The following is a 15,282-nucleotide window of genomic DNA, read 5'->3' on the forward strand; positions in this document are numbered from 1 at the left end:
ACACCCCTGTGAAGTGAGGGGCGCTCTTATCATCTTACGACATCAATTAACATAATGTTTGTTTATCCCATTCTGACCTGAGATCAGATTCTAAAAATGTTCTTCTACAGTACATCCTGACAGCTTTCTGATGTTTCTATGTCAGTCGTTCTTCGATTTAAAAAAAATAGCAGACCTACAAGCTCGTAGCTCGTAATATTATATATTATATAATATAGTATAGTATGTATAGTTGACATATAGATACTCCACTGTTACGTTCTTAGCTTATACACGATTCATGATAACTACTTTTTATATATGTGATGTATGACATGCTTTGTTTTTGCTTAAATGTAAGTCGCTCTGGATCAAGAGCGTCTGCTAAATGCCTAAATTGTAAATTGTAAATTGATTGGCTAAACCTCGTTCTGTCCTAACCCAATCATAGACACAGGCTGTTCCGGGAGCACTGCGTGTTTCTGATTGGCTAAACCTCGTTCTGTCCTAACCCAATCAGACACAGGCTGTTCCGGGAGCACTGCGTGTTTCTGATTGGCTAAACCTCGTTCTGTCCTAACCCAATCAGACACAGGCTGTTCCGGGAGCACTGCGTATGCGTTCAGGGAAACTACATCAAAGACCTGACCATCCTGGGAAGAGATCTGTCTAAGACCATCATCATAGACAACTCGCCTCAAGCCTTCGCCTACCAGGTAATACTACTACTATAATTTAACCCATTCTCACCTGAGATCAGATTCTAAAAATGTCTATTACATCCTGACAGTTTCATTATGAACCCATTCTGACCTGAGATCAGATATTAAAAGTGTCTTCGATTTTTCAAAAATAGCAGACCTACAAGCTCGTATCGCGCCACTCGGTGGCGCGATATGAGCTTGTAGATCTGCTATTTTTCAATAGCTAAAGCATAACATGATGCTGACACCAAAATGGGTGCCCGGTCAGAATGGGATAATAATACATTATACCATCCTGGGAAGAGATGATGAGATGAGATATACTTTATTGTCCAACGAGGGGAAAAGTGCATTTGTACATACACATCAACGCTTTTTAAAACAGACAGACAATACACAAAGACAGTACACAGTAGCAGCAAAGTACAAGTCACAAGAGTATCACAAGAGAAGTGCAAATTGCAATAAGAGAAGGTATATAATATAAAAAAGTGCCAGAGTATTCACAGTTTATAGTATCACAATCACAGTAAAGTGCAATAAATAACTGATGAAGGTCAAGAAGTCCCTTCCCCGCTAAGAACTATGAACTATGTGGCGGTTGTTTAGTAGAACAATTGAAGTGCGAAGAAAATAAAGTTTGAAGCGGTTGCTCTTGCAACGACACGCTCTGTAGCGTCTACCAGAGGGTAACAGCTCATACTCTGAAGATAATATATGTGAAGGATCAGACAACACTCTATTTGACAGACTGAGCACCGTTTTCTCAAAGAGATGGAGAATCTTTCCTACCAATTACCTTCATGGCTGTTTTTTCCATTTTGGCTATTCTAGATTTGAGCTGGACAGAGAGTGTCCCAAACCAAGCTGACATGCCATATCTAATAATGCTACCTAGCACTGCATCATAGAAGGTTGACATGACTCCATATCTAATAATGCTACCTAGCACTGCATCATAGAAGGTTGACATGACTCCCTTGCTCACACCAAAGAGCCTGAGCCTGCGGAGAAAGTGCAAGCGTTGTGCCAATTTGGCACACAGATAGTCCACATGGACGTTCCATTTGAGCTGGTTGTCCATTTGGATCCCCAGGTACTTATATGATACAACCTGCCCCCCATGACCACTGGGTCATGGATGTGGACACCTTTTGGATCGAAGATCATCTCTTTGGTTTTTGTGGTGTTTAACATAAGGTGGCTATTATCACACTTTCTTTAAAGTCTTTAAAGTTATTGATCTCACTGATATAACCCACCGGGTGTTCAACACCCCTCAACAGGCTGACTATTACAGTGCAGTTGCAGTTACAGTGGCTGACTGCTTCTGCAGTCATTTGTGTAGGCAGTGAAAATAAATGGTGAACTCACCCCCCCTTGTGGCACACCTGTGCTACACAATTTAGAGTACTGAGTTCACCTTTACCTGTTATCTGTTTGTTAACATGGAGTGGAACCATCTAATGATGAATGGATTTACATTCATGTTATTTAGCTTTTTGACAAGTAACAGAGGGCTTACAGTATCAAAAGCAGAACTGAAGTCTGCAAAAAGGACACGAGCATACGCCTTTGGCTCCTCCAAGTGCTTGCTAATTAAATGGGTTATACTGACTACAGCATCCTCCGTGCTGCGCCCAGCCCTGTAAGCCAATTGTAAAGGATCCATAAAGGAAGCCACCTAAGAGACTTAAGTGAGTTCACGATAATTGTCTCAAAACATTTCATAACCCCACAAGTTAAAGCAATAGGTCTATAATCTTTGTTCACAGAGGAACAAGATACTTTGGGAACAGGAATTATTAGTGACTTTTTCCAGATTCCAGATTTGTCTACAGACTGTTGGAAAATAGGGCACCAGGCAGCTGTAAGCTCTTCAGAGCACTTTAAAATAGGGCTCCAGGCAGCTGTAAGCTCTTCAGAGCACTTTAAAATAGGGCACCAGGCAGCTGTAAGCTCTTCAGAGCACTTTAAAATAGGGCTCCAGGCAGCTGTAAGCTCTTCAGAGCACTTTAAAATAGGGCTCCAGGCAGCTGTAAGCTCTTCAGAGCACTTTAAAATAGGGCTCCAGGCAGCTGTAAGCTCTTCAGAGCACTTTAAAATAGGGCTCCAGGCAGCTGTAAGCTCTTCAGAGCACTTTAAAATAGGGCTCCAGGCAGCTGTAAGCTCTTCAGAGCACTTTAAAATAGGGCTCCAGGCAGCTGTAAGCTCTTCAGAGCACTTTAAAATAGGGCTCCAGGCAGCTGTAAGCTCTTCAGAGCACTTTAAAATAGGGCTCCAGGGGGGCGCTGTTGTACAACCTAGGATGTAGACGCGTTTTCTGCAAGCTCCGCAAGGTCTATTTAATATTTTACTTTTAATCTGTCCTAACTGAAGTGGGACCCAACAAAACAACAACATTACATCTATATACTCGTTTGGTCATAAATAAGTCGCAGTACCGAAGCTACAATGAGCCGCGGACCCAGAGGCAAGTCTTCAAAGAATGGGGCTAATGCTACTGCTAACATCGAGCCGGCTTCTTCTGCTAATGCTAAGCCCCAGTGCACCTCGGACGAGGAGGAAGACTCTGGAGGCGCACTTACTCCGAAGCTGCTATCTGAAGCACTGAACTCACTTAAAGACTCTGTTTTTGCTAAGATTGAATCAGCCAACCAGGACCTGCACGCCGAAATTAAATCCGTAAAGCACGAGCTGGTCGCCTCAATTGCCGGCGTACAGGCCGCACTAACTTCGCATGAGGAACGCCTCTTGGAGTTAGAAAAATCTGCCACTTTTACCGGTGACTGTGTTACGGATCTTCAGACCACAGTGGACCGGCTCAAAGAAGAAGTGCGAACCCTACAAGCACGTTCTGAAGATGCTGAAAATAGGTCCAGACGCCAGAATTTGCGTTTATTGGGGGTCCGGGAGGGGTTAGAAATGGGGAGACCGACAGAGTTTGTTTCAGAACTTTTAAAAGAACTGTTCCAGCTGCCTGAGGCTCCCTTACTGGACCGAGCTCACAGATCATTGCGACCAAGACCGGCGCCGGGAGACCCCCCTCGTATGTTCATTATGAAAGTACACTACACCCGGGACAGAGACGAGATGCTGCGCAAAGCTACCCAAGGTTCCCTCTCCTATCAGGGGATGAATGTGTCTCTCTGGCCCGACTACACCGACGCTGTGAGGAAGAAGAGAAAAGCCTTTGGAGATGTCCGCCAGAAAGTAAAAGCTATCAATGGAGCCGTCGCCAAGCTGTACTTCCCCGCTACCCTCCGGGTCAGTCTCCCAGGGGAGAATGAACGTTCCTTCACCGACGCTTCGCGAGCAATGGAGTTCGTAAACCAGTGGACTCCAAGCACCGATTCACCGGCGTGATTTCCTACCAAAAGAGCTAAGTGTGGCTATCCTGCCCTGTATGCATAGTTCTCTCGCTCTTTGGGACATGACACATTATAACTAAGGCATTTTATTTTATAATTATCGTATTTGTCAGGTATAATAACTCGTTATGTATGTACGTGCGTGCGTACGTGCGTGACTGAATAATATGTACAGCCTCTATAGCGCTTATGTTCTCTGGTTGTTGTGTGGTTGATTGTTGTGCTGGGCTGGTTGACATTGTAGCATGTAGCATTGTGCTGCGTGCTGCAGTGCTAACGTTCCTCACTGGGAGGGGGGGGGGGGGTACTGTCTTAAATCTGTATCTTTATTTTTTATTCTTCCATCTCTTTCTATCCTTTTTTTTATTTTATTACTATTTTCCTTCGATAGTTCATTTAACTGTAACGTTCTACCTCTATGTACATCTAGAGCTTATATTGGCAATATTATTATACTTTTACACCGCGCCAACTCAGACAGCTGTCCCAGAGCCTATTATATGGCTCTGGGCGGTCCATACGCGACATGCGCGGGGTTCCGGCCTAACGGCGCAATAGCCGATAATTCCAGTTCCGTATCCGGTTTTACACTTTTGTCCCGGTCCCGCCTTGATCGGCTGTCGGCCCTCAGCGGCCCCTTTGTAACTGAGGAACGAGAGCTCCATCTGGCGGTCATCAGACTAAACTGTATTTTATTATCACTACTTTTTCTTTTTTTTACCTCTTTCCCCCTGTTCTCAGCACATAAAGCTAATAATTCAGCAGAGCAGTCTGCCTGAATAACTAATTTGCTACATCTTAAAACTATTTTGCCATATCAACATACAATCGATGGAACATGGGTGTCTTAGTTTATGATTAGATATATAATATTTCCTGTTCTGTCCCAAATTGTCTAGAATATTGATAGTATTACAGGCTTTATAGCCTTTATAAAACACATTCTATGCACGGCTTATACAGTATATGGCCACAAGCTAAATATTTCATTAACAATTATTGTTTATCATTAATAAGCTACTGATGGAACATTTAATAATAGTCTTTATGGCCTTCTTTATTTGTTTTTTATTTTTATTTCTGCTCTTTTACTGTAAAGCTGTTGCTGCTTTGTTTCCTTTTGGAAAATGCCATGGAGCTCTTGTCTTGACTATGGCTCGAGGTTCTTTTATTTTTATTTTTTTTATTGCGCATGTTGTTGTTGTTGGGTTTCTCTCATTTGTTCTATTCGCCCCGTTTTAGGGGAAAATCTAGTCTACTCTAATGAGTAATGACAGATTATATTATTTACTTTCTGTAATGACAGGCCGTGGCTTGCTTTTGTTGCGTTTTGTTAGCTTGACAGCTAGATAGCAACAATGGGGTATGCGATCTCAGGGGGTATTGTAGATCAGCATAGTTTTTTTAGGCTCGTTTTTTGTTTTTGTTTTTGTTTAGTGGTTAGTAAGCAGGGACTGTTCATTTTCTTCTACATGTTTTCACTTTTATCCATTTACCCACTCATACTGTATAATGACTAATACTCCAGGACATCTTCGCTTTGTAAGCTGGAATATTAAGGGAATTCATAACCCGGTAAAGCGTAGTAGGGTTTTTGCACATCTAAAATCTCTGGGCTCAGATTTAATGTTCTTACAGGAGACTCATTTGCGTTCGAGTGAACATGCAAAATTAAAAAAGGCTTGGATAGGGCAGGTTTTCTGCTCTAGGAATGAGAATAGGACACGAGGCGCGGCTATTCTGATTAGAAAAGGTGTTCCGTTTGTCCCGCTGCAGACTATAGCTGATTCCAGAGGGAGATATGTGATTGTGACGGGCAACCTCTATGGCACTCTTGTGGCATTAGCCAATGTATACGGTCCAAACTGGGATGACCCAACCTTCTTCACTAACTTTATGGCTGCACTCCCTGACCTCAACAGTCACCAACTATATTGGGGGGGGGATTTTAACCTGGTTTTGGAACCACAGCGGGACAGATCGAACCCCAGACCAAATAGTAAGATCTCGAAAGCTGGCGCTGTTATTCAATCATTCATAGAATCATATGCACTTTTTGACCCATGGAGGAAAGCCAACCCATCTGCTAGACAATACTCCTTTTTTTCCCCTGTCCATCACTCGTACAGTAGGATTGATTTCTTCTTGTTAGACAGTACAATAGCATTGTCATATCTGATCATAGCCCGGTGCAGTTAGACATCAACTTCCCAGAGTGTGTCAAACCCCAACGTACTTGGCGGTTCGATCCTTTATTGCTGTCTAGAGACTCTTTTAAGACGCTAATCTCTCAACATATTGATTCTTTTATGGAAATCAACCAGACACCAGGTATGTCACTATCAATAATCTGGGAGGCTCTTAAAGCATATCTCAGGGGCCAGATCATATCCTACACTGCACATGTGAGAAAGAAATATAAGCAGCGTCTGAGTGACCTATCTAATAGTATAGCTGAAATGGACCGCTTATATGCCGACACCCCAACACCTGAACTCTACAAGGAAAAGCTACTGCTGAAAACAGAATATGACAACCTTTCTATTAAACAAACAGAACAGCTGTTTTTCAAATCAAGGCAGAAATTTTATGAACACGGAGACAAAGCTGGAAAACTCCTTGCTCACCAGATTAGACAAGCAGCAGCCACCAGTGCTATCCCCGAAATCAATACATCAGCAGGAGGGAGAACCACCAACCCCATAGAAATAAACAATCGATTTAAACAATACTATACGGCCCTTTATACATCTGAATCACCTGCTGACCCATCAAGCATCGAAGCCTTCCTAGATGGCTTAACTATACCGGAAATCACTCCTCAGGCCCGGGTACAGATAGACAGAAATATTTCAACGGCTGACGTCTTACAGGCGATTAAGTTAATGCAGAGTGGCAAGGCACCGGGGCCAGATGGATTTTCAATAGAAATCTATAAAGAATTTGCGACTAAAATAGCCCCGATTCTCAGCCAACTGTATAAGGAAATACTTGAACAACGTCAACTGCCTCCGACTATGGCTCAGGCCATCATATCAGTACTGCTTAAAAAGGATAAAGACCCCCTGCTGTGTGGCTCATACCGGCCAATAAGCCTGTTAAATTGTGACTACAAGATTCTTACAAAAATACTAGCCACCCGTATTGAATCTGTAGTTCCGCTTATTCTCAGCCAAGACCAGACCGGCTTCGTACCAGGGAGGCAGTCATTCTACAACATGCGACGCCTGTTTAATGTCTTATACGAACCTCACCCCGAGGGGCAGAGGTCAGAGGTCGTGACCTCGCTGGACGCAGCCAAGGCGTTTGACAGGATTGAGTGGCAATACCTGTTCGCGGTCCTAGAGAGGTTTGGCTTCGGTCCGTCGTTTTTAGCCTGGGTCAAAATAATCTGTGACACTCCTATGTCTGCAGTACGGACAAATAATAACACCTCTGACTACTTTCCGCTCCATAGGTCCTGCAGACAGGGCTGTGGTCTCTCCCCGTACCTGTTCGACTTAGCGATTGAACCTCTCGCCATAGCTATCAGGGCAGACGATGACATTGCTGGTATCTCCAGAGGGGGTAGAATTCATAAGGTTTCGTTGTATGCAGATGACTTGCTCCTGTATATATCCAACCCAGCAGAGTCGATACCAAAAGTCCTGCTCACTCTGGACCATTTTGGTCGCCTGTCTGGCTATAAATTAAATTATTCTAAGAGCTTACTCTTCCCAATAGCCCATACTGACGGAGATTATTCTCGTTTTCCATTTAAACTTGAAACCAAGGTGTTCACCTACCTAGGAGTGAAAGTCACACGCACAATGGATGAACTATATAGTCATAATTTCAAAACATTGGTTGAACGAACAACACAGGACTTTAAAAGATGGTCGACACTTCCGATCTCACTAGCTGGCCGTATTAACACAGTTAAAATGACAATTCTACCTAGGTTTCTCTATCTCTTCCAAATGATCCCTATATTCATAACAAAGAAAACATTTAAACAAATAGATAGGTTAATCTCATCTTTTATTTGGAATAATTCAAACCCCAGGATGAAAAAAATGTACTTAGAGGTCCCTAGGGAAGCTGGGGGACTTGGCTTACCAAACTTTATGTGGTACTATTGGGCTGCAAATATTGTAAAATGTTTACATTGGAGATATACATATGACTATGAAGAGGGACCAGATTGGGTCCATATGGAGTTGTTGTCCAATCCTTTGCCAATACTCACATCCCCATTACCATCTGGCCGTACCATACAATCTACAAACCCGGTGGTTAGAGCCTCACTCAGAATATGGTTACAGTTCCGAAAGCACTTTGGCTTGAACCAGCTCGGTACTAGATTTTTCCCAGTGGCCAACAATCAGTTTTTCCCCCCATCAATGATGGATAATGCATTTCAACATTGGCACAGGAATGGACTGGTGTTTTTCTGTGATCTCTTTTCTGACGAGAAGTTCATTTCTTTTGAAACACTTACTACAGATCATAATATACCCAGATCTCATTTCTTTAGGTTTCTTCAAATTCGCAGTTTTACTCAGAAAAAACTTCCTTCATACCCTTACTTACCACCCAAAAATCAATTGGACATTATATTGGAACTTAGCCCCGCTGCAAAAAAACGTGTGTCTGTGATTTATGATTTGATATGGAATCTAAAACCAGTAACCTGGGATAAAGCAAAAGCTGCCTGGGAGAGAGATCTGGGTGTGGAGCTCCCTGAGGAGATGTGGGAGGACAGTCTTCTACGTATTCACACCTCTTCAATGTGCATACGCCATGGTTTAATTCAATTTAAGATACTACATCGACTCCACTATTCAGGGGATAAGCTGGCCAGGCTCTTTAACATGCCAGACCCTGGATGCCCAAGATGTGGCCAGACCCCAGCCTCGTTAGGCCACATGTTTTGGATGTGTCCTTCCCTCACTACCTACTGGAAGCGAATATTTGACGTATTCTCTCATATGTGTGATACAGTGGTGACCCCTTCTTTTCACACTGCCATTTTTGGCATAATTCCCCCAGACTGTACACTCACATCTCCACAAGCAAATGCTTTGGCATTTGCATCCCTATTAGCCCGTAGACTGATCCTCCTTAATTGGAAGTCCGATAAGGCGCCTTCCTTTCAACAATGGTTGAAAGAAGTTCTATCATTCCTGCCTCTGGAAAAACTCAGATATAAAGTAGACAGAGCCCAAAAAAACTTTGTCCTAGCTTGGAGTGCCTTTGTGGAGTTTGTTGAAGACTTTTCATTTCAGTGAACTATAACCTGTACTGTGTCCGACTGTGCCCGACTATGTCCCTGTCTTGACTATTTTTTATTTATTTTTTGATCTATGATTGTCCACTGCTTTGTCCCACCACTTTTTTATTTTATTTTATTTTTGTTTTAGCCTAGGGGGGAGGGGGGAGGGGGGGAGGGTCGTATATGTTTGTGTGTTTTGTGTATTTACTTGCTTACATGTAATGTAATGTAATGACAAAATGTATGAACGATAAAGAAATGTAAAAATAAAGTTTACAAAAAAAAAAATAGGGCTCCAGGCAGCTGTAAGCTCTTCAGAGCACTTTAAAATAGGGCTCCAGGCAGCTGTAAGCTCTTCAGAGCACTTTAAAATAGGGCACCAGGCAGCTGTAAGCTCTTCAGAGCACTTTAAAATAGGGCTCCAGGCAGCTGTAAGCTCTTCAGAGCACTTTAAAATAGGGCTCCAGGCAGCTGTAAGCTCTTCAGAGCACTTTAAAATAGGGCTCCAGGCAGCTGTAAGCTCTTCAGAGCACTTTAAAATAGGGCTCCAGGCAGCTGTAAGCTCTTCAGAGCACTTTAAAATAGGGCTCCAGGCAGCTGTAAGCTCTTCAGAGCACTTTAAAATAGGGCTCCAGGCAGCTGTAAGCTCTTCAGAGCACTTTAAAATAGGGCTCCAGGCAGCTGTAAGCTCTTCAGAGCACCATCAGGCCCCGTTGATTTTTTGTTGCATACCCTGCTAAAGACACTCTGGACCTGTTTAGGATCAATGATCAATGATCTGTCTAAGTAAGACCATTATTACACATAACTCACCTCGCTTATCAGGTAATAATACTAAGTATTTTATATAATATTAGATCTGTCCAAGACCCTCATTATATGTGTTCCATGTTTTCCAGCTCTCCAACGGCATCCCCATAGAGAGCTGGTTTAATGTGAATGTGTTCCATGTTTTCCATGTTTTCCAGCTCTCCAACGGCATCCCCAGAGAGAGCTGGTTTAATGTGAATGTGTTCCATGTTTTCCAGCTCTCCAACGGCATCCCCATAGAGAGCTGGTTTAATGTGAATGTGTTCCATGTTTTCCAGCTCTCCAACGGCATCCCCATAGAGAGCTGGTTTAATGTGAATGTGTTCCATGTTTTCCAGCTCTCCAACGGCATCCCCATAGAGAGCTGGTTTAATGTGAATGTGTTCCATGTTTTCCAGCTCTCCAACGGCATCCCCATAGAGAGCTGGTTTAATGTGAATGTGTTCCATGTTTTCCAGCTCTCCAACGGCATCCCCATAGAGAGCTGGTTTAATGTGAATGTGTTCCATGTTTTCCATGTTTTCCAGCTCTCCAACGGCATCCCCATAGAGAGCTGGTTTAATGTGAATGTGTTCCATGTTTTCCATGTTTTCCAGCTCTCCAACGGCATCCCCAGAGAGAGCTGGTTTAATGTGAATGTGTTCCATGTGTTCCATGTTTTCCAGCTCTCCAACGGCATCCCCATAGAGAGCTGGTTTAATGTGAATGTGTTCCATGTTTTCCATGTTTTCCAGCTCTCCAACGGCATCCCCAGAGAGAGCTGGTTTAATGTGAATGTGTTCCATGTTTTCCATGTTTTCCAGCTCTCCAACGGCATCCCCATAGAGAGCTGGTTCGTGGACAGAAACGACTCGGAGCTTCTGAAGCTCGTTCCCTTCCTGGAGAATCTGGTGGAGATGGTGAGGATTACTGTAGCGCCATCTAGTGGTGGCTTAGAGTAGGGCAGCTGTTTGGGTGAGCGACTCAGTGACGTCATGTTGTAGTTTTAGTAAAAACAGAGAGGTGTGTTTGGGTGAGCGGTGAGTCTCTTACCACCACGGCTCAGTGACGTCATGTTGTAGTTTTAGTAAAAACAGAGAGATGTGTTTGGGTGAGCGGTGAGTCTCTTACCACCACGGCTCAGTGACGTCATGTTGTAGTTTTAAGCTAAATTCCAATACCCAAAGTCTCGGACACTCGCTCACTCCCACTCCGTCACTCGGGGTCATTCCAGCGTGACCCGGAAATGGTTAACGTTCCATTTGTTAAAGTGCTCCATCGAGGAGGAGAGTGGAGTCGAGTGGAGGAGCCGAGTGGGCTCTCCGAGACCGCATAGAGCGAGTGTACATCAGGTGAAGGCTCGGTGGGGTATTTAGACCGCATAGAGCGAGTGTACATCAGGTGCAGGCTCGGTGGGGTATTTTGTCTCCTCGCAGCGGATTTCCGCATCACGTGTATTTGTTTTTTTCCTTCTCCAGTGACATAAGTCCGCCTCCTCCACATGTGGCACAAAAACACTGCTTGAAACCCGATACTATGCACCCCCCCCCCACCCCATCCACTAGCTGCCGGCCGGCTGACTGGCTGAAGTCGCCGACCCAACGGCCAACACACACATGCACGCACTGTTCAACTGTTTGTTGAAGAGACACATTTTCGCTGAATGAATAGAGCTTCAGAATGATAAAGTAGCCCAGGGTTCCCCAATTAATTTTCCTCAAGGGCCATATTTTGACTAGCGTACCAGGCTGGGGGCCGAGTCTGCACGCGCGAGGTCGAGGTCTTGCCCTGAAAATTCATTTTCAGGGCAAGACCCCATTTGAAAAGGATGCCCAGTTTGACATGCATAGGCTACTGACCCCCATTTAATGCCATTTATATCTGGGACCCTTAAAAAAAATTTAAAAACCCCCCCTTTTTTATTTTATTCTTTCATGGGCCACAAGGGGGCGCTCTGTGGGCCGCAAATGGCCCGCGGGCCGCCTATTGGGGAAACCTGAAGTAGCCTATCTAGCCTACATATGTGAAAGTGAAAGGACCACAACAAGCCACTGGCTTTATTGCGTTGTGTGATATAAGCATAATAAAAGTAGGATATATAAATTAGGCCGGCTATATTGTGCGCACCTCAAAAGCTATAGTTAATTTATCTCTGTGCATGCCTGAATGCACAGACTGCTATGAATGGGTGACAAAAATGTATTTATTTATATGTGGACTGAACTGAATATGTAAGTCAGAGAGACTATACCTAATTCCTGTTATAGTGTCCGTTATTTGCAAAGACCGTCGGAAGAGGGGGGGTGATTTATACGTGTGCGCATCCTGGCGCTTATTCACTATTTCAGGAATAAATAGCCTTGCCTTGCACATGTTACCAATACATACACATTGGCCTCGGTTACATGCACAAAATGATGAATTGTCTATTCTGTAGACTGTACGGCTCTGTTCGGAGTTCCAGTCATCCAGCTGTGTGACACTGTATTGTTCCACCACTTTTGCTTTGGCAATGTAAACGTATGTTTTCCCATGCCAATAAAGCCCTTTGAATTGAATTGAATTGATAAACGTCATTAGTGATCGCGGAATGTGCCGTCGCTTTGAAATGGGCGGCGGTGGATCAGGGGTAGAGTGCCTGGATGGTAACCGTAAGGTTGCCAGTTCGAACCCGGGCTCCCCCAGAGTTACTGTCGAAGTGTCCTTGAGCAAGACACTGAACCCCTAATTGCTCCCGATGTGCTAGTTGGTGCCTTGCATGGTTTCCGCTGCCATCGGTGTATGAATGTGTGTGTGAATGGGTGAATGTAATGCACAATCTCTGTAAAGCGCCTTGGATAAAGGCGCTATATAAATGCACCATTTACCATTTACCATTTTAAATGACAGCGTAGTACATTCCGATTCTAGAGGAAATTTCGACCACCACTCTGTCCTCGCATCAAATCCTCTCCTCCTCCTCTCCTCCTCGCTGGGGGCGGAGCCGAGGAGCGAGTGGAGGACGCGAGGAGAGTGAGCGAGTGTGAAAGTTGCGGTATTGGAATTTAGCTTTAGTAAAAACAGAGAGATGTGATTGGGTGAGTCTCTTACCACCGCGGCTCAGTGACGTCATGTTGTAGTTTTAGTAAAAACAGAGAGATGTGTCTGGGTGAGCGGTGAGTCTCTTACCACCGCGGCTCAGTGACGTCATGTTGTAGTTTTAGTAAAAACAGAGAGATGTGTTTAGGGTGAGCGGTGAGTCTCTTACCACCGCGGCTCAGTGACGTCGTGTTGTAGTTTTAGTAAAAACAGAGAGATGTGTCTGGGTGAGCTGTGAGCCTCTTACCACCGCGGCTCAGTGACGTCATGTTGTAGTTTTAGTAAAAACAGAGAGATGTGTTTGGGTGAGCGGTGAGTCTCTTACCACCGCGGCTCAGTGACGTCATGTTGTAGTTTTAGTAAAAACAGAGAGATGTGTTTGGGTGAGCGGTGAGTCTCTTACCACCGCGGCTCAGTGACGTCATGTTGTAGTTTTAGTAAAAACAGAGAAATGTGTTTGGGTGAGCGGTGAGTCTCTTACCACCGCGGCTCAGTGACGTCATGTTGTAGTTTTAGTAAAAACAGAGAGATGTGTTTGGGTGAGCGGTGAGTCTCTTACCACCGCGGCTCAGTGACGTCATGTTGTAGTTTTAGTAAACTTCAGGGGAAAAGGCACGCTCTACTCAGACAGTTTTATATAGTTTCAGGCGTGTGCTCGGTGCAGATTCCAAAAGAACATAATATAGAAAATGAATTAAATCCGCACTTCCAGTCGAGTAAGAGTCTTTATTAATAAAGATAGTGCTCTGCAGCAGCAGTCATACCAGACAGACAAACGCGCTTCGTCAGTGTCAAAATTGGCAGTAGCAACGGAAATGACATAGATATATAGAATTGTTTCAATTAGAAGGGACTATACAGCCGTGTCACATTATTAAAGACATACATAGTAGTGAACATACATATTATTATAAGAAATCATTGTCTTATTTCAGAATCCACATTACCTGAGGGTAGTGAGGACATGAAATGTTGAGGCTGTACATAAATAGCATTTTTAACAAGTTTGTCTATTAGGTTCTTACACCTTTTATTTGCAACGATAGGAGGAGTAGAAAAGGTTTTACCTATAGAAGGGTCACTGGAGAGTATATGCCAATATGTTGAGAAATAGGAGAAAATGTGCTAGACAAAACTATTCTTTGACCTGTTGAGACGGAAGACGATTTAGGGCTTAGGAGATCGGTTCTATCCAACTGTTTGACTCTGGACTTACATTTATTTAAAGTGACTTCTTCGTAGCCCCTTTCACTGAACCTGGCACTCATTTCAGAGGCTTGTCTCTCAAAGTCTGCCTCTGTACTGCAGATTATTTTGAGTCTCAACATTTGGCTATATGGTAGCCCTTTTCTTTAATTTGGAGATAGTTATTTCTATCTGTTTTTTTGCAGTACACTGTAGTATGTATAACCCATAACCCATTCTTGACCTGAGATCAGATTCTAAAAATGTCAGTCGTTCTTCGATTTTTCAAAAATAGCAGACCTACAAGCTCGTAGCGCGCCACCGAGTGGCGCGCTATGAGCTTGTAGATCTGATATTTTTCAATAGCTAAAGCATAATTTCAATTCAATTCAAACTTTATTCAAGACACTCACAGGGGGGTCCATAGGGCAGAACACATAAAACATAAAAACTCAAAAGTAAACAAACTATAAATAAACCAAACAAACAGGGGGGACTTATCTCTGTACATACAGGCTAGAACGCCAGTGGCTCCACAGCTTAGATGACAGCCTGACAGAGCTCTTAGCAGGGTTAGAAAGTGATGCAATGATGCTGTTCTCAGAGTCTGTTAACCTGCACATAAATCTATACATCAGGTTTCGTAGCACAGCAGGGCAAGTGGGTACATTTATTTCTACAAACATTTGACTGGCACTACAGCATCTTGGGGCTTTGAGCAGCAGTCTCATGCAGTCATTATATGCCACTGTCATTTTTTGCAGGCTGCCCTTTTTGTAGTGTCGCCACAAGTGGGCAGTGTACAGCGGAGTACAATAAGCTTTATAACATGATGCTGACACCAAAATGGGTTCCCGTTCAGAATGGGTTAAATACACAGGCTCTTAATATGAGAATCGACAAACTGAGAGAGGGGTTCAGT

At 43.7% G+C, this 15,282-nt stretch overlaps 1 protein-coding gene across 1 annotated transcript in view; it reads left to right on the forward strand.

Moving 5' to 3' along the window:
* Window positions 1-15,282, forward strand: part of LOC310857666 (CTD small phosphatase-like protein 2-A) — a 45,334-nt gene that overhangs the window by 24,820 nt on the left and 5,232 nt on the right. Inside the window, exons 12-13 of the mRNA XM_083763446.1 lie at window positions 569-695; window positions 10,922-11,017. Of these exons, the coding sequence (XP_083619572.1) occupies window positions 569-695; window positions 10,922-11,017 (223 nt within the window). The remainder of the gene's footprint in view (window positions 1-568; window positions 696-10,921; window positions 11,018-15,282) is intronic.

The sequence above is a fragment of the Protomyctophum parallelum genome (genome assembly GCF_964188405.1).
Source record: "Protomyctophum parallelum genome assembly, chromosome: 4".
NCBI lineage: Eukaryota > Metazoa > Chordata > Actinopteri > Myctophiformes > Myctophidae > Protomyctophum > Protomyctophum parallelum.